Source organism: Bubalus bubalis, chromosome 24 (genome assembly GCF_019923935.1).
Source record: "Bubalus bubalis isolate 160015118507 breed Murrah chromosome 24, NDDB_SH_1, whole genome shotgun sequence".
Taxonomy (NCBI): domain Eukaryota; kingdom Metazoa; phylum Chordata; class Mammalia; order Artiodactyla; family Bovidae; genus Bubalus; species Bubalus bubalis.
Genome location: NC_059180.1, coordinates 8391415 through 8408160, shown reverse-complemented (window position 1 = coordinate 8408160; position 16746 = coordinate 8391415). Strand labels below are relative to the sequence as shown.

Below are 16746 nucleotides of genomic sequence, written 5' to 3'. Positions count from 1 at the left end.
ACACAGAGGGTGTCCCTGTGGAAAGAATCTTTGGAAGGCCTGGGTAGGCCTGGGGTGGACCCCCACGGTCTGGCCCGTGACTGGGGGCAGAGTGCACGCACGCGCACACACACACACACACACACACACATGCGCGCGCGCGCGTGCATTGATGGGCAGCAAGGATTTACACTCTGACATGTGGAGCATCGGTGTGACTCTATTCCTTTTCGGTTTTCGCTTCTTGCAGTGTAGATGGTGGTGCTTCGGTTCCTAAAAGACAAGTTACTTCTGTTTCACAGCGTTTCGTACATGCATGCATTCATCTAACCAACAACCACGGCTGCCAGGTTGGGCTCTAAAATGCATGTGATCGTAAGTGAATCTCCCGGGTCAAGTGTCCAGGGAGGCATCTGTGGTGGGTTCCCAGAGCTGGCGAGCCCAACAAGAATCACGATCTTGGTTGATCAAGTTGGCCTCTTTGGACGTGTAGAAAAGCAGTCCGCTCAGATTCTGGGAGACCGGGAGTTCCTGGGCTGGTGGGCCAAACCTTCCTCCACTCCACCCTGTTTCTAGCTCTTGACTCCTTTCAGTTTCTTGCCATGGCCACCCATCACTGGTTCTAGGCAGCCGGAAGCTTGGAACTCACTAACCCTGCCTGCTGGGGTCTTCACCATTCACTATTCGTCCATTCACTACTCAACTGGATGCTGGCCTAAAACAAAACTCCTGGGGGAGAAAACCAGGTTAACTGAGCCTGAAAGGCTATAGTGGTGAGTGGCCAACCACTGGTCAACGTTTAGGTCTTGAAATGAAGTGAAGTCGCTCAGTCGTGCCCAACTCTTTGCGACCCCATGGATAGTAGCCTGCACCAAACTCCTCCGTCCATGGGATTTTCAAGGCAAGAAGTACTGGAGTGGGTTGCCATTTCCTTCTCCAGGGAATCTTCCCAACCCAGGGACTGAACCCAGGTCTCTCACATTGTAGACAGACGCTTTACCGTCTGAGCCACCAGGAAGTCTTGAAAGGTGACTACAAAAGCTTTCTGTTCACCACGGTCTACCCCAGTTTGGGGCTCTCAGGCCATTCAACACTAGAGAGAAGGGAGGCTCTGAGTACAGGGAGGAGGGAGAAGTTCCTGGTTCAGCTTTCCTGGAGGGCGAAGGCCCTCATCACATCCTCCCCACCTCCATGGGCTGCGCAGTCCTCGGCCAGGCTCACCTTCCTCCCAGATCACATCCTCCCCCACCCCCACGGGCTGCGCAGTCCTCAGCCAGGCTCACCTTCCTCCCAGATCACATCCTCCCCCACCCCGACGGGCTGCGCAGTCCTCGGCCAGGCTCACCTTCCTCCCAGATCACATCCTCCCCCACCCCCACGGGCTGCGCAGTCCTCGGCCAGGCTCACCTTCCTCCCAGCCCTCGGCGACCCCAGCCAGCTCGTAGTGCTTTTTCCGAAGCTCTCCCAGTTTCTGACGCTCCTTCTGCAGTTCATTTTCCAGCTCTAGCACCCTAACCTGTGGGGAAATTGGCCTTTTCTTTGAGCAGGGACCTGAGAACGGTCTCATGTCGACTAATCCCTTTCCTCTGTGGTCTGGGACTACTTCTTCTTTGTTATGCATGCTGTTTCCATAGCTCAACCAGCCCTCAATTTCACCCTTGTCTCTGCTCTGATTTCTCCACCCTCTGGTTCATCCATCTATCCCAGGGTCTTTCTCACTGGGATCCTCTGTTGAAAATGAATGATGCTTTATGATCAATGTTTAAACGAGAGAAGAGCTTATCTCTTATTCCTCTGATACATCACTAACTAAAAACCTACTGAATGTTTGTGAAAGTTGCTCAGTCGTGTCCGACTCTTTGTGACCCCATGAACTGTAGCCTGCCGCACTCTGTCTGTGGAATTTTCCGGGCAAGATTACCGGAGTGGTTTGCCATTTCCTCCTCCAGGGGATCTTCCCGGTCAAGGGATCGAACCTACGACTCCAGGTCTCCTGCACTGCAGGCGGATTCTTTACTGCTGAGCCACCCTCAGCTATTAAATAAAAAATCTTGCCATTTGCAACAAATGGATGGATCTAGAAGGTCTTATAAGTGATATAAGTCAGCTAGAGAAAAGAAAAACACTGTATACTCTCTCTTATATGAGGCATCTAAAAAACAAGACAACACGAAAAGAGACTCACAGATACAGAGAACAGGAGTTGCAAGAATGAAGGGGGGAGGAAATAAGTGAAGGTATTAAGAGGTACAAACCTCCAGTTATAAAATAAATAAGTCATAGGGATGTAATATAAAGCTTAAGGAATATGGTCAATATTATTGTAATAACTTGTATGGAGATAAATGGTTACTAGACTGAAGTTGATCATTTCATGGTATATGCAAACATCAAATCACTGGGTATACATCTGAAACTGACATAACATTGTTCAATAAATAAAAACAGAAAGAAATGGGGGGAAAACATGGTGGGGGGGGAGGACAACTCTAATGTTAAGTCTATCTGTATGATATATTCTAATCCAGTTACAACCCATCTTTCAATCCCAGTTCTCTGTAAGTCCAGGAAGAAACCAAATACAATGGTTCTGGTCTTTTTGAGGTGTTGGGATAACTTAGGATTACTACTGTGGAGGAAAAGGTACAATCTCACTAAAGGAAGGGTTGGTTCTTGGTTATTCCTTCTCATTAACTTTAGGAGTTGGTTTTTTTTTTGGAGTATAATTGTTTTACGATGTTTACTAGTTTCTGCTGTACAATGAAGTGAATCACCCATATGTGTGTGTGTATATATATATGTGTGTGTGTGTGTATCTCCCCCTGCTGCTTGGACCTCCTTCCTACCCCCAATCCTACTCCACTAGGTCATCACAGAGCCCTAAGCGGAGCTCCCCGTGTTATACAGCAGCTTCCCACTAGCTATTAAATTTACACATGGCTATGTATATATATGGGCTTCCCTGGAGGCTCAGCAGGAAGGAATTCTCCTGCTAATGCAGGAGATAAGGGTTTGATCCCTGGGTTGGGAAGATCCCCTGGAGAAGGAAATGGGAACCCACTCCAGTATTCCTGCCTGGAGAAACCCATGGACAGAGGGGCCTGGTGGGCTACAGTCCATGGAGTTGCAAAGAGCCGGGCACGACTTAGCAACTAAACAATAAGTGTATATATGTCAATGCTACCCGCCCAAGATTCTGATCTTTCCTAATCAACTATCTCCACCTCCACTGTTTTCTTCCAGCATCATTTATGTTCATTCTTGGGGTGATATGTATATCTGTATTCATTTCTCCGAGCCTCTGACTTCTCCCCATGGAAATAATATTTGGGGTCAGTGTCGTAGGCAATAGTCTGATTAAACTTACTGATGGAGTTCCTACCTGGGAATCCATCTCCTGCCGTTTGATCTGGGTCAGCGTAATGCTTGAGAAGTCCATGCTGTCTGTAAGAATGGGAAAACGAGGGTCTTGTTGAATGATACTCCAGCTGACATTTACTTGAGAAGTGGCCGATGCCAATGTTCTGCTGAAATTCCTGGTTTGTCGTTTACCAACAGATGCGTGGATGTCAGTAAGGGGCAGAGTAGAAGGAAGACAGGGTAACCAGGGTCAGAACTGCTCCGCACTCCCTTAATGGACAATTAGGCCTGGGGGGCCATTTCTCTGAATGCAGAGGAACGACTCAATGGAAGAGCTAGCTCAGGCCTGTCCATATAGTGCTATCAATAGCTTGCCCATGGGGTGTCTCAACTTACAAGAAAATAAGTTGGAATGTACAAAGACGAAAAACCAGACAGAATTTGGAAGCCGGCCTGTGGGAAATTGGGATGGTGGAGAAGAATGTACCCACCCACACACGATGGAGAAGAAAAGCTCAGCTTCTGAAAGCCTACCTGTGTCCTCGATCTGTGATTTGCCGGAAATAGTTGAGGCCACCACCTCGGCAGTGGCCTGGTTTACGGCCCGAGAGGCCTGCAGCAGCTGAGCCAGGTTTGGGCTGTTCTTATCAGCTTTCACCTGCCAGGACCAAGCAGATTTAGGGTCACACAACAGTCAAATGACGGCTCTTGACAAATACATGGGCTCTGCCGTGGCCACCCACGAACTTCTCAAAAATCACTCCCTGTGGGGGTCAACCGCTGCCATCACCCTCTAGTATCAAAAATCATTTCTGGCTTATTTGCCTGGTGGCCTTGAACTCTAACTGTATCAGTTTTTGAAAAATTTACGTTTAATCGGAGGATAATTACTCTACAATATGGTGATGCTTTCTGCCATACATCAACATGAATCAGCCATACGCATACACATGTAGACCTTAAAACCGCCCTCCCACCTCTCTCCCCCTCCCACCTCTCTCCCCATCCCACCTCTCTAGGTTGTCACAGAACACTGGCTTTGGGTCCCCTGTGTCATATAGCAGATTCACACTGGCTTTCCACTTTACACGTGGCAATGCATATGTTTCAGTGCTACTTTCTCAAATCATCCCATCTTCTCTCTCCCCTCTATTTTGATAAAGTGTTCCAGTTGTGAAACCCAATCTGGGACCATAAACAAGGACAGTAAAAGAATACTCCCCAGGGAAATATACACCCCATGGAAAGATGTTGGTGATGAGCTTTGTGTTGGGATTAGTTGGAGCAATGGTTCGAATCTGGAGCCTTTTGAAGAGAGGCAGACATTGGTTGCGGAACCTCAGAGCCAAGCCAGGGAACCAGCTAACTGGGCCGGTGTTGTGCTTACTTGAGTGCTCCTTGAACGTATGATTGCTCAGGGGTAGGCATGGCTGGACCCTTAAAGGCCATTTGCAATAAAAGTGAGGAAACCAAGAGGAGGGCATGTGGAGAGCGGCGTAGAAGGGCACCCTGCTGAACGAAGGCTTTTAGGAGACCCCTGGAGGCAGAATTTTAATTTGAGACTCAACCTACCTGGATGCTGGATAAACCGTCTGTTCTTGGGGCCAGCGCCAGGGTTCGGGTTTCTAACCTAGCCAGACCTTACAGTGCCCTGGGGCAGCTGTTTCCAACCTTTTTGGCACCAGGGACCGGTTTCATGGTAGACAATTTTTCCATGGACCAGGGTCAGGGCTGGGGTGGTGGTGGCTTCAGGGATGTTTCAAGCACACTTTGTTCATTGTACACTTTATTATTATTACATCAGCTCCACCTCAGATGATCAGGAATTCGATCTGGATGCTGGGGACCCCTCTCCCTCGTGGGGAGCCCATCACAGATCCTACCTTGGAGGCGGCTACAAGCTGGGCGGTGCTCGCAGCGATTTCACGTGAACACACCATGAGCTCCTCGAACTTCCCTCGGCCTTGCACCACCATATCAGCTGCGTCTCTTGAGAGTCAGGAGACCAGACGGGTTAGGAAACTGAGAGCTGTAACCCCTGTGTTCTCACTGAGACGACTTCCATCACCTTGGCAGACCGGGAACCCAGCCTGCCTGCCCCACTCCTGTGATGCCCCAGGAGACCCAGGTTCCTTTTTAAACTTTCAGTTCTATTAACGTCCTTATCAGCAATCCATTTCTAGGGGCCAGATTTTTCCCCTCAGTTGTTTCCTGGGGTGGATCACTGGAATGGGGGTGGAGGTGAGGAGCCCTGGGTTGGACAGATACTTACACCAGGACAGTGGCTCCCCAGCCCACAGCTTTGGCAGCTGAGATAAGTCCTTCTGTCCATCGAGAATTCTTGGCATAAAACTCTTTAGGGGATGCTGTACCCTGGGGAAGAGAGAAGTAATAATAGCAACATTTTATTGTGTGCCCACTACCTGCCAAGTACTTTTTATATGTATTATCCCATGCAATCTTCACAGTAACTCTGAGGCGGGTGAACATTATTATTCCCATTTTACAGATGAGAAAGCTAAGATTCAGAGAGGCAAAAATACTTTCACTTAGGATACGCAGAAAATAAACAGAAACAAATCCTAGGCTTTTCTGACTCCAAAGCTGACAGCATTTCCATTACATCCCAATATCTCTATCTTGTACATATAAGAAAATATATACTGGGACTTCCCTCGTGGTCCAGTGGTTAAGACTTTGCCTTCCAATGCATGGCGTGCAGGTTCAAACCCTGCTCGGGGAGCTAAGACCCCACATGCCTTGTGGCCAAAAAACCAAAACGTAAAACGGAAGCAATGTTGTAAAAAATTCAATAAAGACTTCGTTAGTGGTCCACATCAAAAGAAAAGAAAATATACTATTCATGCTGCTGCTGCTAAGTCGCTTCAGTCGTCTCCGACTCTGTGCGACCCCATAGATGGCAGCCCACCAGGCTCCCCCATCCCTGGGATTCTCCAGGCAAGAACGCTGGAGTGGGTTGCCATTTCCTTCTCCAATGCATGAAAGTGAAAAGTCAAAGTGAAGTCGCTCAGTTGTGTCCGACTCTTCGCGACCCCATGGACTACAGCCTACAGGGCTCCTCCGTCCATGGGATTTTCCAGGCAAGAGTACTGGAGTATACATATATACAAATAACTTATTTCAGGGAGTCTAGTTGCTCTCTACAATCTGCCAGAAGAGGACAGTGAGTACACAGTCAGTGATTAAAAAAAAAATTTCTGGGGTTTCCCTGGTGGCTAAGATTCCATGCTCCCAATGCAAGGGGCCCAGGTTTGATCCCCAGTTGGAGAACTAGATCCCACATGCTGCAACTAAGACCCAGTCCAGCCACATGAATAGATATTAAAAACAAAATTATTTCTGAGGGGTCGGAGGAGTGGGAATTCGAGGAAGGCAGTCAAAGGTACTAGGGATATAATGTACAACATGATAAATATGGTGAACATATACCTATGTGTTAGGTATGAAGGCTACTAAATCAAAGCTTCCCTGGTGGCTCAGATGGTAAAGATGCTGCCTGCAATACAGGAGACCTGGGTTTGATCCCTGGATTGGGACGATCCCCTGGAGAAGATCCCCTGAATACTGGCAACCCATTACTGTATTCATGCCTAGAAAATCCAATGGACAGAGGAGCATGGCAGGCTACAGTCCATAGGGTGGCAGAGAGTCGCACACGACTGAACGACTAACACTTTCACTTTACTTTCAAGAATAGATCCTAACAGTTCTCATGACAAGGAAAAAAAAGTTTTTTCCAGTTTCTCTCATTTTGCATCTATAAGAGACGATGGCTGTTCACTAAACTTCCTGTGATAATCACTTTATATGTGTAAGTCAACCAATTACTCTGTACACCTTAAATTTACACAGCGTCATATATCAATCAGGGATATATGATTGATATGGATATATGATTGATACGGAAGATCCCCTGGAGTAGGAAATGGCAACCCTCTCCAGTATTCTTGCCTGGAGAATCCCAGGGACGGGGGAGCCTGGCAGGCTACACAGTCCATGGGGCCGTAAACAGTCAAACACAACTGAGCATGCACACACACAAAATCACCTCTCAGACTGATAAAAAGCACTACCAAAGCAGATGTGGCTTCATTCCTTACAGAACTGTTTTTAGGCTCATAACCCCCTCCCTGGACCACTGTTTCCTGAGCAGCAGCTGCACACAGGGATATGAGAAAGGAGAAGAGAGGGTGATAACGCCAGCAAAGGAACGAGAAACTTGAAGGGACGCTATCAACAAGTGACGGAGGGAGTCTGTCTGCGTCACCCAGTAAACTGCTGCTAGAAGACAGGGCAGGGGCCTCCCTGGTGGGGTCCAGTGATTAGGACTCCGAGCTTCCACTGCAGGGGGCTGCAGGTTCGATGTCTGGTCAGGGAACTAGATCCATGTGCCATGCTGCACAGCCAAAAATAAAAGACAGAGAGAGGCATGGCAGAGCCTACAGTGCAAAGTTGGCAACTAAAGTCCTCACTTCCTCCTCTGGGGGCTCGGACGTGCAACGCACACTGAGTTTCCCTGGGAGGTTCCAGTGACATGGGTTGGGGTGATGAGCCTGTCGCTGGAGGCTCTGGCTCACTGCCCTCAGGGGACCTGGCTGTGCCCCAGCTTCTTTCCATGGCATTTGCTGATGTCCATGGGAGTGGCAGCTGGACCCTCAGGTGGACATGCATAGCTGGACGGCACACACCAAGACCTAGCTGAAGGCGCAGGGAGTAGACTCAGCCTCTCAGTGAAGTGGGATTCAGTAACTGGTGTAACCAACGCCCGCTCTGCCCAGGGCCCTCACCCACGCCTACCCGGCCACTCTCCACTATCTCTCTCTGCAGCTCCTTCGAAGCCAGGACCAGGATCTGAATGGCCTGCATTAGGCTGGTACAGGAACCAAGGATTCTGCAAAAGAGCAAGAACAACAACAAAATCGTCAAGGGTGCAAAACAGAGATCCACGACAACGCCGAAGACTATTTTCGTTTTCTTGCCTAAAGAGAGGCAGACCTGGGATGGGAAAGAAGGTAGGGAATATTCTGGAGGTGAAGCCCTGAAGGAAAGGTGTGTGAGAGAGGAGACTGGAGTGGGGATCGTCTCCATAAGGAACAGAACAGTGGTGACTCCTGGGGTTCCTTTCCCCTGTAATGCAATAGTGTTATCATGGTATTAACAATAACACTGATACTGGGACTTCCCTGGTGGTCCAGGGGTTGAGACTCCGCACTGTCAATCCAGGGGACGCGAGTTTGATCTCTGGTCCAGGAACTAGGATCCCACATGCCAAGGGGTGTGGTATGGCCAAAAAATAATAATCATACTGATACTGACAATTCCACAGACTCGGCTGTTCCCTGTGGCGGCTTAATGTTCTGCTCTAATTGGTATGAGCCAAGGCAGGACAAGTTGGATCCTCATCACCCAGGTGCCACCACGCCGCTCAAACTGACCTTTCGTTCACCTCCAATTTGACTCCTGTGTCTCCAGCTCGGGATTTGCTGAGCATCTCCTATTCAAAAAGAAGCAGGGTTTCCGAATACATCACAGAGACTGAGAACCCACCGGTGGCCTGTTCCATCTTGGCTCTGACATCCCGCAGATGCCGAGAGACCTAGCAGTGCCCACCCATGTCCTCGTGAGGGGCAGGAAAACAACTCAGAGCTCCAAACTACTCAGTGGGAGGCAGCTGGTGCGACCTATGGCCTGTGAGTGTCTTAACATCCTGGTACTGGGCTGATGAGCCCAGAATTCTGAGAAGTATGGCACCACGCCAACAGGGGCAGCTGCACCAGGTCCTCCTACCAAGGCGGATGGCCTGAGTCTGCCACCAAAGGACCTGTCCAAGGTGCCCGCTCAGCTTTTCCCTGAGACAACAGCTACTGCCGATTTCCTGAGCACCTGGCCCCAAGACACCTGTGTGTTATCGCGCAGAACTGTTTACAATAGTGGTCCCCAACCTTTTTGGCACCAGGGACCGATTTCATGGAAGATAATTTTTCCATCGACCAGCAGTGGGGGGTTGGGGGGCTGGTTTCAGGATGATTCAAGGGCATTCCATTCACTGTGCACTTTATTTCTAATCTAATGGTGCTGCTGATCTGATAGGAGGTACCTGACTGTGGCCCAGAGGCTGGGAACCCCTGCTTCCTCCCTCTGAGGAAGGAACGAGCGTCATCACCATCATATAGAGACGGAATCTGAATCTCAGCGAGGTTAACGTAACTTACTGGAAATCACACAACTAGCGAGTGATCAGTCTGGAATTTGAGGTTGGATGGCCTGACACCAAAGTATGGGATCCTTACAGAAACTGCTCATCTTCTCTTGGCTAGAACTTTCTATTTTCTGTTTCTCAGAGACCCTAGGGGGTTTGGGTTTTGGTTTGTTTTGTAGGGGGCTTTGCAGAGAAGGGGGCTTTCCTGGTGGCTCAGACGGTAAAGAATCTGCTTGCAATGCAGGAGACCTGGGTTTGATCCCTAGCTCAGGAAAATCCCCTAGAGAAGGGAATAACTATCCACTCCAATATTCTTGCCTGGAGAATCCTATGGACAGAGGATGCTGGTGGGCTACAGTCCACGGGGTCGTAGAGAGTCAGACATGACAGAGGTGACTTAACATGCACACACGCACATGGGTCTCTGCAGAGAATGACAGATATACCCAACGGACAAAGCTGCAGACGGGTAGCAGTTGCAAAGCATCACTTGAGGTGATCTCGCAGACACTCCCATACCTCTATTCTGGCCGTAGCAGCTTCAATGGCAGCGGAAGTGGCAGCCATCTCCTTGTCCACCAGGTCCCCCAGTTCCTCCTGTTTGATGTCCAGGCCTCTGGGCAGGAGATCCTGTGAACAGCATCACGAACGCTGAGACCACCCTCAGACTTCCTCTTTATCCTCCCGCGGCAGACCGGTAAACCTCCCATGACAGAAGGTACGAGGACCCGCCACGGAACACTTCTGCAAGCCAGGGAGGGGCTTGTCCGGAATTCTCTCTACCGCGTGAGCTCTGCAACCCCACACTCCTCCCAAGTCTATGCTCACTCAGAACCTACCTCCTTCCAAAAGGTCATCTCCATTGACCCCCACAAGGCCACTCAGTTGTAGCTGCTCAGACCCTGACCCCACCCAAAGTAGCACTGATTGAATTTGCTGCTTGGGAGGTACTTCAAAAACATCTTCAAATGGGGATGATGTCTTCCAACCAGACAGTCTGTCCCTTATTTAACTTTGCTTCGAGGGAAATCGTACGAGGCAGTTACTATTTCTGTCCTACAGATGGGAAGCCAAGGCTCAGAAAGGTCAAACGTCTTGACCACAGTAACTGCTAACAGATGGAGAAGCAGGGATCTAAACTCTGGTCTGATGGCAAAGCCTGTGATCTTTAGAAACAGTAAGTGTTATACACACAAGAGTATAAAATAGATATGAGTGGGTCAAGAATATGATGACCCATATCATCCACCACCCAAACTTAAAGAAGAGCTTAAGAAACCTCCTCAATACTTTGAAATCTCCTGTATATCCTGCCCTGATTCCGCCTGCCTTCCTTCCTACTTCCCACTTAAAGACAAACAATTCAGAAGAATACTTACCATGTCTTTTTTTGGTTTGTTTTTAAAATCCCTATGAATGTATCTTTAAACAATATAATATTGAGTCCGCATGTTTTGGAGAAGGAGATGGTAATCCACTCCAGTATTCCTGCCTGGAGAATCCCACGGACAGAATAGCCTTGTGGGCTGTAGTCCATGGGGTTGCAAAGAGTTGGATATGGCTGCAAAACTAAAGATTGCATGTTTTGGTCTTTATTTAAAAGGAACCATATTGCAAGTGAAAGAGGAGAGTGAAAAAGTTGGCTTAAAGCTCAACATTCAGAAAACTAAGATCATGGCATCCAGTCCCATCACTTCATGGCAAATAGATAGGGAAACAGTAGCTGACTTTATTTTTTGGGGCTCCAAAATCACTGCAGATGGTGATTGCAGCCATGAAATTAAAAGACACTTACTCCTTGGAAGGAAAGTTATGACCAACATAGCATATTAAAAAGCAGAGATGTTACTTTGTCCACAAAGGTCTGTCTAGTCAAGGCTATGGTATTTCCAGTGGTCATGTATGGATGCGAGAGTTGGACTATAACGAAAGCTGAGCACCGAAGAACTGATGCTTTTGAGAAGACTCTTGAGAGTCCCTTGGACTGCAAGGAGATCCAACCAGTCTATCCTAAAGCAGATCAGCTCTGGGTGTTCATTGGAAGGACCGAAGTTGAAGCTGAAACTCCAATCCTTTGGCCACCTGATGCGAACAGCTGACTCATTTAAAAAGACCCTGATGCTGGGAAAGATTGAGGACAGGAGGAGAAGGGAACAATAGAGGATGAGATGGCTGGATGGCATCATTGACTCAATGGACATGGGTTTGGGTAGAGTCTGGGAGTTGGTGATGGATAGGGAGGCCTGGTGTGCTGCGGTTCGTGGGGTCGCAAAGAGTCGGACACAACTGAGCGACTGAACTGATACTGCAAGTATTTTTCTATGATTTACTCTTACACATACCATTCTGTGTGGGAGATTCATTTTATGACCTAGTAATTCTATTCCTGGGTTTATACAGAAACTCTTATGTGTGTGCATGAGGAGGTATATACAGGAATGATCATAGTGTGGGACATCTCTGGTGGGCCAGTGGTTCAGAATCCGCCCACCAAGGCAGGGGACGCCGGTTTGATCCCCAGTCTGGGAAGAGCCCACATGCTGTGGGGCAACGAAGCCCGTGCACCACAACTACTGAGCCCATGAGCTCCAACTACTGAAGCCCACGTGCCCTAGACCCCGTGTTCCAAAACACGAGATGCCACTGCAACGAGAAGCTTATGTACCGCAACTACAGAGTAGCCCCTGCTTGCCAACAAACCCAGTGCAGTCACAAATAAATAAATTTTAAAAAAACTTAAAAAAAAAAATCCTATGACTATGTCATTGTCTAGAAGGAAAGGTTGGCAGCTTCTCGTTCACCATAGTCATCCTTCATCCACAGATTTCAGGTTCTCCATCTCAAGGCCCACTTCTCCCCCATGAGAACCTGCCTTCCCTATGTGATTGCTCTCTTCTTAGCTGTTTTGCTCTCTCTTGTATGCATATTCAATGAATTCAACTATTTGCTGGGTGTTAACCACTCAATGAGTGAATAAATATATTGTCTTCATTTCAGGTGTTACCTGCCCAACCAGATAAAAACCCTTGAAAACAGGAAAGCCGTCTTTTGCTGCTGAGCACGGTGATGATCACACAGCAGACTCCATTAACAGCCAGTGATTTAGGCAGAACAGGAAAGCCAATCAGGCGGTCAGATTTTACAGTCCTCTTACTTTAAATCAAGTTTCCAGTGCAGAAAGAACTGGCTTAGAACATCACTGATTCCCAAGGAAGCCCGCACCCCTCACTCCAAGAACTACCTTCCGCAGGAATAAATAATACGGATCATACTTCGCTAATGGCCGTGATCCTGGTGAGGCAGCTTCTCATGGCTGTGCTGTCGGCATTCTCAAAGATTCTTTCTTCCTCCAGGAAAGACAGATAGGTGAGGGTCTCCTTGCCATACTGCTTACAGGCCTCGATCAAAGCTGCAGAGGCAAGACGACAGAGACTTTTCAAAGGTCCCCCTGGCTCCCTGTGCATTTGGGGCGGCCCCTCCCCTCCGGTACTCACAGTCGGCCGACTCCGGCGGGGCTCTAAGGCAGGTGGCGCTGCCGTGAACGATGGTGTCACTGGTCAGGTGGGCCAGGAGTGTTACTGAGTGGAGAAGCCCACTGATATCTGCAGGAGTTGAAAGGGAACTTTCTCAGTCCTGCTGGAGGGGTGTCACTTCGGTCCCTCCTTCCTCCCCACTTTGCAAGAGGGACACACACACTCTTTTTCTGGGGGCGAAGGAACTGATGGTCATTGCTGTGTTCCAATGTTTCTGAACGTCACCTGGCTGTTGCTAGCAGTATACTCTACTTATCCTTCAGCTCTTACCTTCCGGGCACGCCAGGTACTGGCTCCAGCATTTTTCCAGCTGCTCAATGCAGCTGGAAGTGGAGTTGACCTTGGACAGCAGATGATCTGTGAGAGGAAGACAGGGTGAAGTCAGAACCATGGTCACAGCTCGCTTCATCCCCATTAGTTAATCTGCCTCATGGATGAATTTGGGGGGCGGAGGGTGGTGGTGGAGGCGGGAGGCATGTTGCCCTGAAGGACCTGCCCTGAGAGTGGGGAGGGAGGAGAGGTCGTTGGCTATGCTGACACATGATTCTCTCACTGTAGCTCCAAAGGCCCTGCTTTGGAGTCATCTGGTCCTTTAGCCAAGAACCATGGCAACCACACCACGGCCTCTTTTCCGCCCCTCATTTCCCATCACTGCCAATTGAATTTAACCAGGCCTTCTTGTCAAGTCTTTCAAGGCCCTAGGCATTGGCCTATACAGGAAAAGAATCTTTAAAAAAATATTTATAAAGTATATGTGTAACTGATTCACTCTGCTGCACACCTGAAACTTTGTGTTCAGTCACTAAGTCGTGTTCAAGTCTTTGCAACCCCAGGGACTGCAGCCCGCCAAATTCCTCTATCCATAGGATTTTCCAGGCAAGAATACTGGAGTGGATTACCATTTCCTCCTCCAGGGGATCTTCCCGACCCACGGATCAAACCTGTGTTTCTTAGCGGTCCCTGCAGTGGCAGATGGGTTCCTTACCACTAGCGCCACCTGGGAAGCCCACACTCAACATTGTTAATCAACTATACTTCAATTAAACAACAAAAAAAGGCTCTTGGATTCTCATTCCTCTCGAGCTCAGAGCCCTGGCTCCGTGGGGCTAATCTACATTCATGCTCTGCCCACAATGCCGCAATTCCCATTGCTGCGCCTTTGTGCTCTGATCCAGAGACTGCATCGCGTAAGAGGTAAAGTGCAGTCTCCCTGCACAGGTGTTGCAGCCCCTGGTTCTAGCACTCCTGGCTGTGTTCTCAGGTCACGTGCGGCTGCTTCATCACCCGACAAAGGAGGGATAACGGTACCATGCCCCAGCATCACGGTGAGGATCGCTGGACCGAGGCGCGTAAAGCACTGAGAATGCTGCCTTCACAGAGCATATCGAGCACGCAGTAAACGTCAGCTCTTCCTGCTGTTTGTTTTTAATTTGGTTGCGCCGCGTGGGATCTCTGATCTTCATTGCAGCCTGAGGGATCTTTAGTTGCTGCAACTAAGAATTTACACGCCACAACTAAAGATCCCGCATGCCGCAACGTCGGCTGTTTTTATGGGTTATTATTCCCCACTTTTCTTCCTCTCCATGGCTTCACGTTTCTCTTCTTCTTTCAAAACCCAGCTCACACCATCTCCTGAGGAACCCACCCCCCCCGCAGCTGCCTGCTCTCCTAGCATTTCTGCAGTCAACAAGGTACCCACGTGTGTTCCTTCCTTTGTAACTGTGGGGTTTCCTTACAGATGGGTTCCCCGCTGAACAAGATATCCTAGTCCTTCCTGAAATACTTCACCAAATCGAGACCTTTCTAGTTAATACTAAAAATCATCTGTTCCCTCCCTTCTGCCTTGTCCTCAACGGGACCTCTCAGGACTTTGCCAACAAGCTCCCTCTGCTTCAAAACAAGCTGGAATCTCTTCATGGCTATCCACGCCGTCCCAGATCCCCCAGGGCCCGGATGCTCTTCTGTCTAATGTGTACCCCATCCTCTCGCAATGGGGGCCCCCTCGGACTCCAATGCATGCCCTGAGGACTCTGGCGGCTAGAGCAGTGGGCCCTGGCTTATGCCCTTGCTGACTCTTGGGGGTGTGCAGGGGGAGGGTATCGCTTCTGCCCCTCCATGCTTAAGGAAGATGCCTCCCCATCTAGATCTGAAGCTCACAGCAGCCGTATCTGGATTGAGACCACACTGTTCTCCTTAGAGGCACACAGGGCTGCCTGTCCCTCCCCTTCCTGGCATTTAGAAGTGTTTCAGGCCACAGCACCCAGAAGGCATTTCACAAGTGTGATCCACGACTGTAGGTGTCCCACCTTGTGGGAGGTGGCTGGGGGTGTGGAAAGTCCTACTGCCCAGGACATAGGCACTGCCCATTTTACAGATCCTAGGGGGTGGGGCCTAGGCATCCCCAGGCGATCCTAACACACAGCTGTGCTGGGATCCTGAGTCAGAGTCACACGGAGTTCAACGCCAACACGAGGATCGGTGCGGAGGGGCAGGGGGGGATGACACCCAGAAGCCAGGCGAGGGGAGGGGCACCTGCAGATCCAGCGCAGCTCGAGAGAGTGGGCTCCTCAAACAGCCTCAGGGCCTCTTGCACCACCTGCTCTGCAGCCCTCCTCGCCTCAGCCAGAAGCATCTTGTGTTGGTCCTTCTCGAGCCGGCATATAGATTCCTAGAGACGGTGGTCCCGGGAGGTGAGGGTCGGCCACAGACCTCCCTAATGAGCCTCCTCCACCCAGTATCCACCAGTGACACAGCTGGGATTCCTGGCACCTTAGCTCAAGCTGCTGCTCATGAGGCCCAAGCCACGTGGTTCGACAGAGAAAAAGCCTTTAACCTTGTCCGCGGGCATGTGCCACCAAGCACAGGAGGCTATGGCTCTGGACCATGGTGGTCCTTGGGAGAGAGGTCCAGGTCCCTTCTTATCTGCTCCGAGCGAGGCATCAGAAGTTATGCTCGCTGAGTATTCACCCTCACAATCTGGCCAAAGGCCCCAAACTCCCTTTCACAGCCCCCCTGCCTCCACCAATACCCACAATCCAGCGCCCATGGGTGTGAGACTGGACTTGGTCTGCCCCAGGAGCGCCCGGTACTCGCCTGTGCGCTGGACAGTTTGAGCTGTGTGTACTCCAGCTGCTCCCGAAGAGCAGACAGCTCCTCCTCCCGACAAGCCATGGCGCTCATCAGGCTATCCCGGTCCTTCTCCAGGTCTGTGATCTGGGCGGTCCACTTTGCCTCCGACTGCGATGGGGATGGAGTGGCCCGGAGGGAGTTGCTGGGAGAATGAAACTGTCCCCTTCCCAGAGATCCAAACCCACCCCCAGGCCACCAGGAATCTGCCACCTGCATCCCCGAGTGCAGACTGATCCTGGATGGGACCAAGTGGACCACGTGCCGGTGGGGACGGATGCTGTGCTAAGTTGCTTCAGTCATGTCCGACTCTCTGGGACCCCACGGACTGTAGCCCACCAGGCTCCTCTGTCCATGGGATTCTCCAGGCAAGAATACTGGAGTAGGTCATCATGCCCTCTTCCAGGGGATCTTACCAACCGGGGATCGAACCTATCTTTTTTGCATCTCCTGTATCTTTTCCTCAACACCACCTGGGAAGCCCTAGCTGACAGCAACCCCGAAGCCCAAGGGGAAGAGAATGAGGAA

General features: G+C 49.9%; 1 protein-coding gene across 5 annotated transcripts in view; it reads right to left on the bottom strand.

The window, feature by feature from the left end:
- The window catches only part of HIP1 (huntingtin interacting protein 1), a 137390-nt gene that overhangs the window by 3632 nt on the left and 117012 nt on the right, over window positions 1-16746 (bottom strand). For all 5 annotated transcript variants that reach the window (XM_044936079.2, XM_006057114.4, XM_044936080.2 and 2 more), the window contains 14 exons: window positions 16186-16329; window positions 15625-15760; window positions 13363-13449; window positions 13054-13161; window positions 12832-12968; window positions 10079-10189; window positions 8796-8854; window positions 8158-8251; window positions 5612-5712; window positions 5223-5328; window positions 3874-3997; window positions 3362-3423; window positions 1387-1495; window positions 171-252 (listed from right to left, as the gene is read on the bottom strand). In XM_044936079.2, coding sequence (XP_044792014.1) covers window positions 200-252; window positions 1387-1495; window positions 3362-3423; window positions 3874-3997; window positions 5223-5328; window positions 5612-5712; window positions 8158-8251; window positions 8796-8854; window positions 10079-10189; window positions 12832-12968; window positions 13054-13161; window positions 13363-13449; window positions 15625-15760; window positions 16186-16329 — 1431 coding nt within the window. In that variant the 3' untranslated portion in view covers window positions 171-199. The remainder of the gene's footprint in view (window positions 1-170; window positions 253-1386; window positions 1496-3361; window positions 3424-3873; window positions 3998-5222; window positions 5329-5611; window positions 5713-8157; window positions 8252-8795; window positions 8855-10078; window positions 10190-12831; window positions 12969-13053; window positions 13162-13362; window positions 13450-15624; window positions 15761-16185; window positions 16330-16746) is intronic.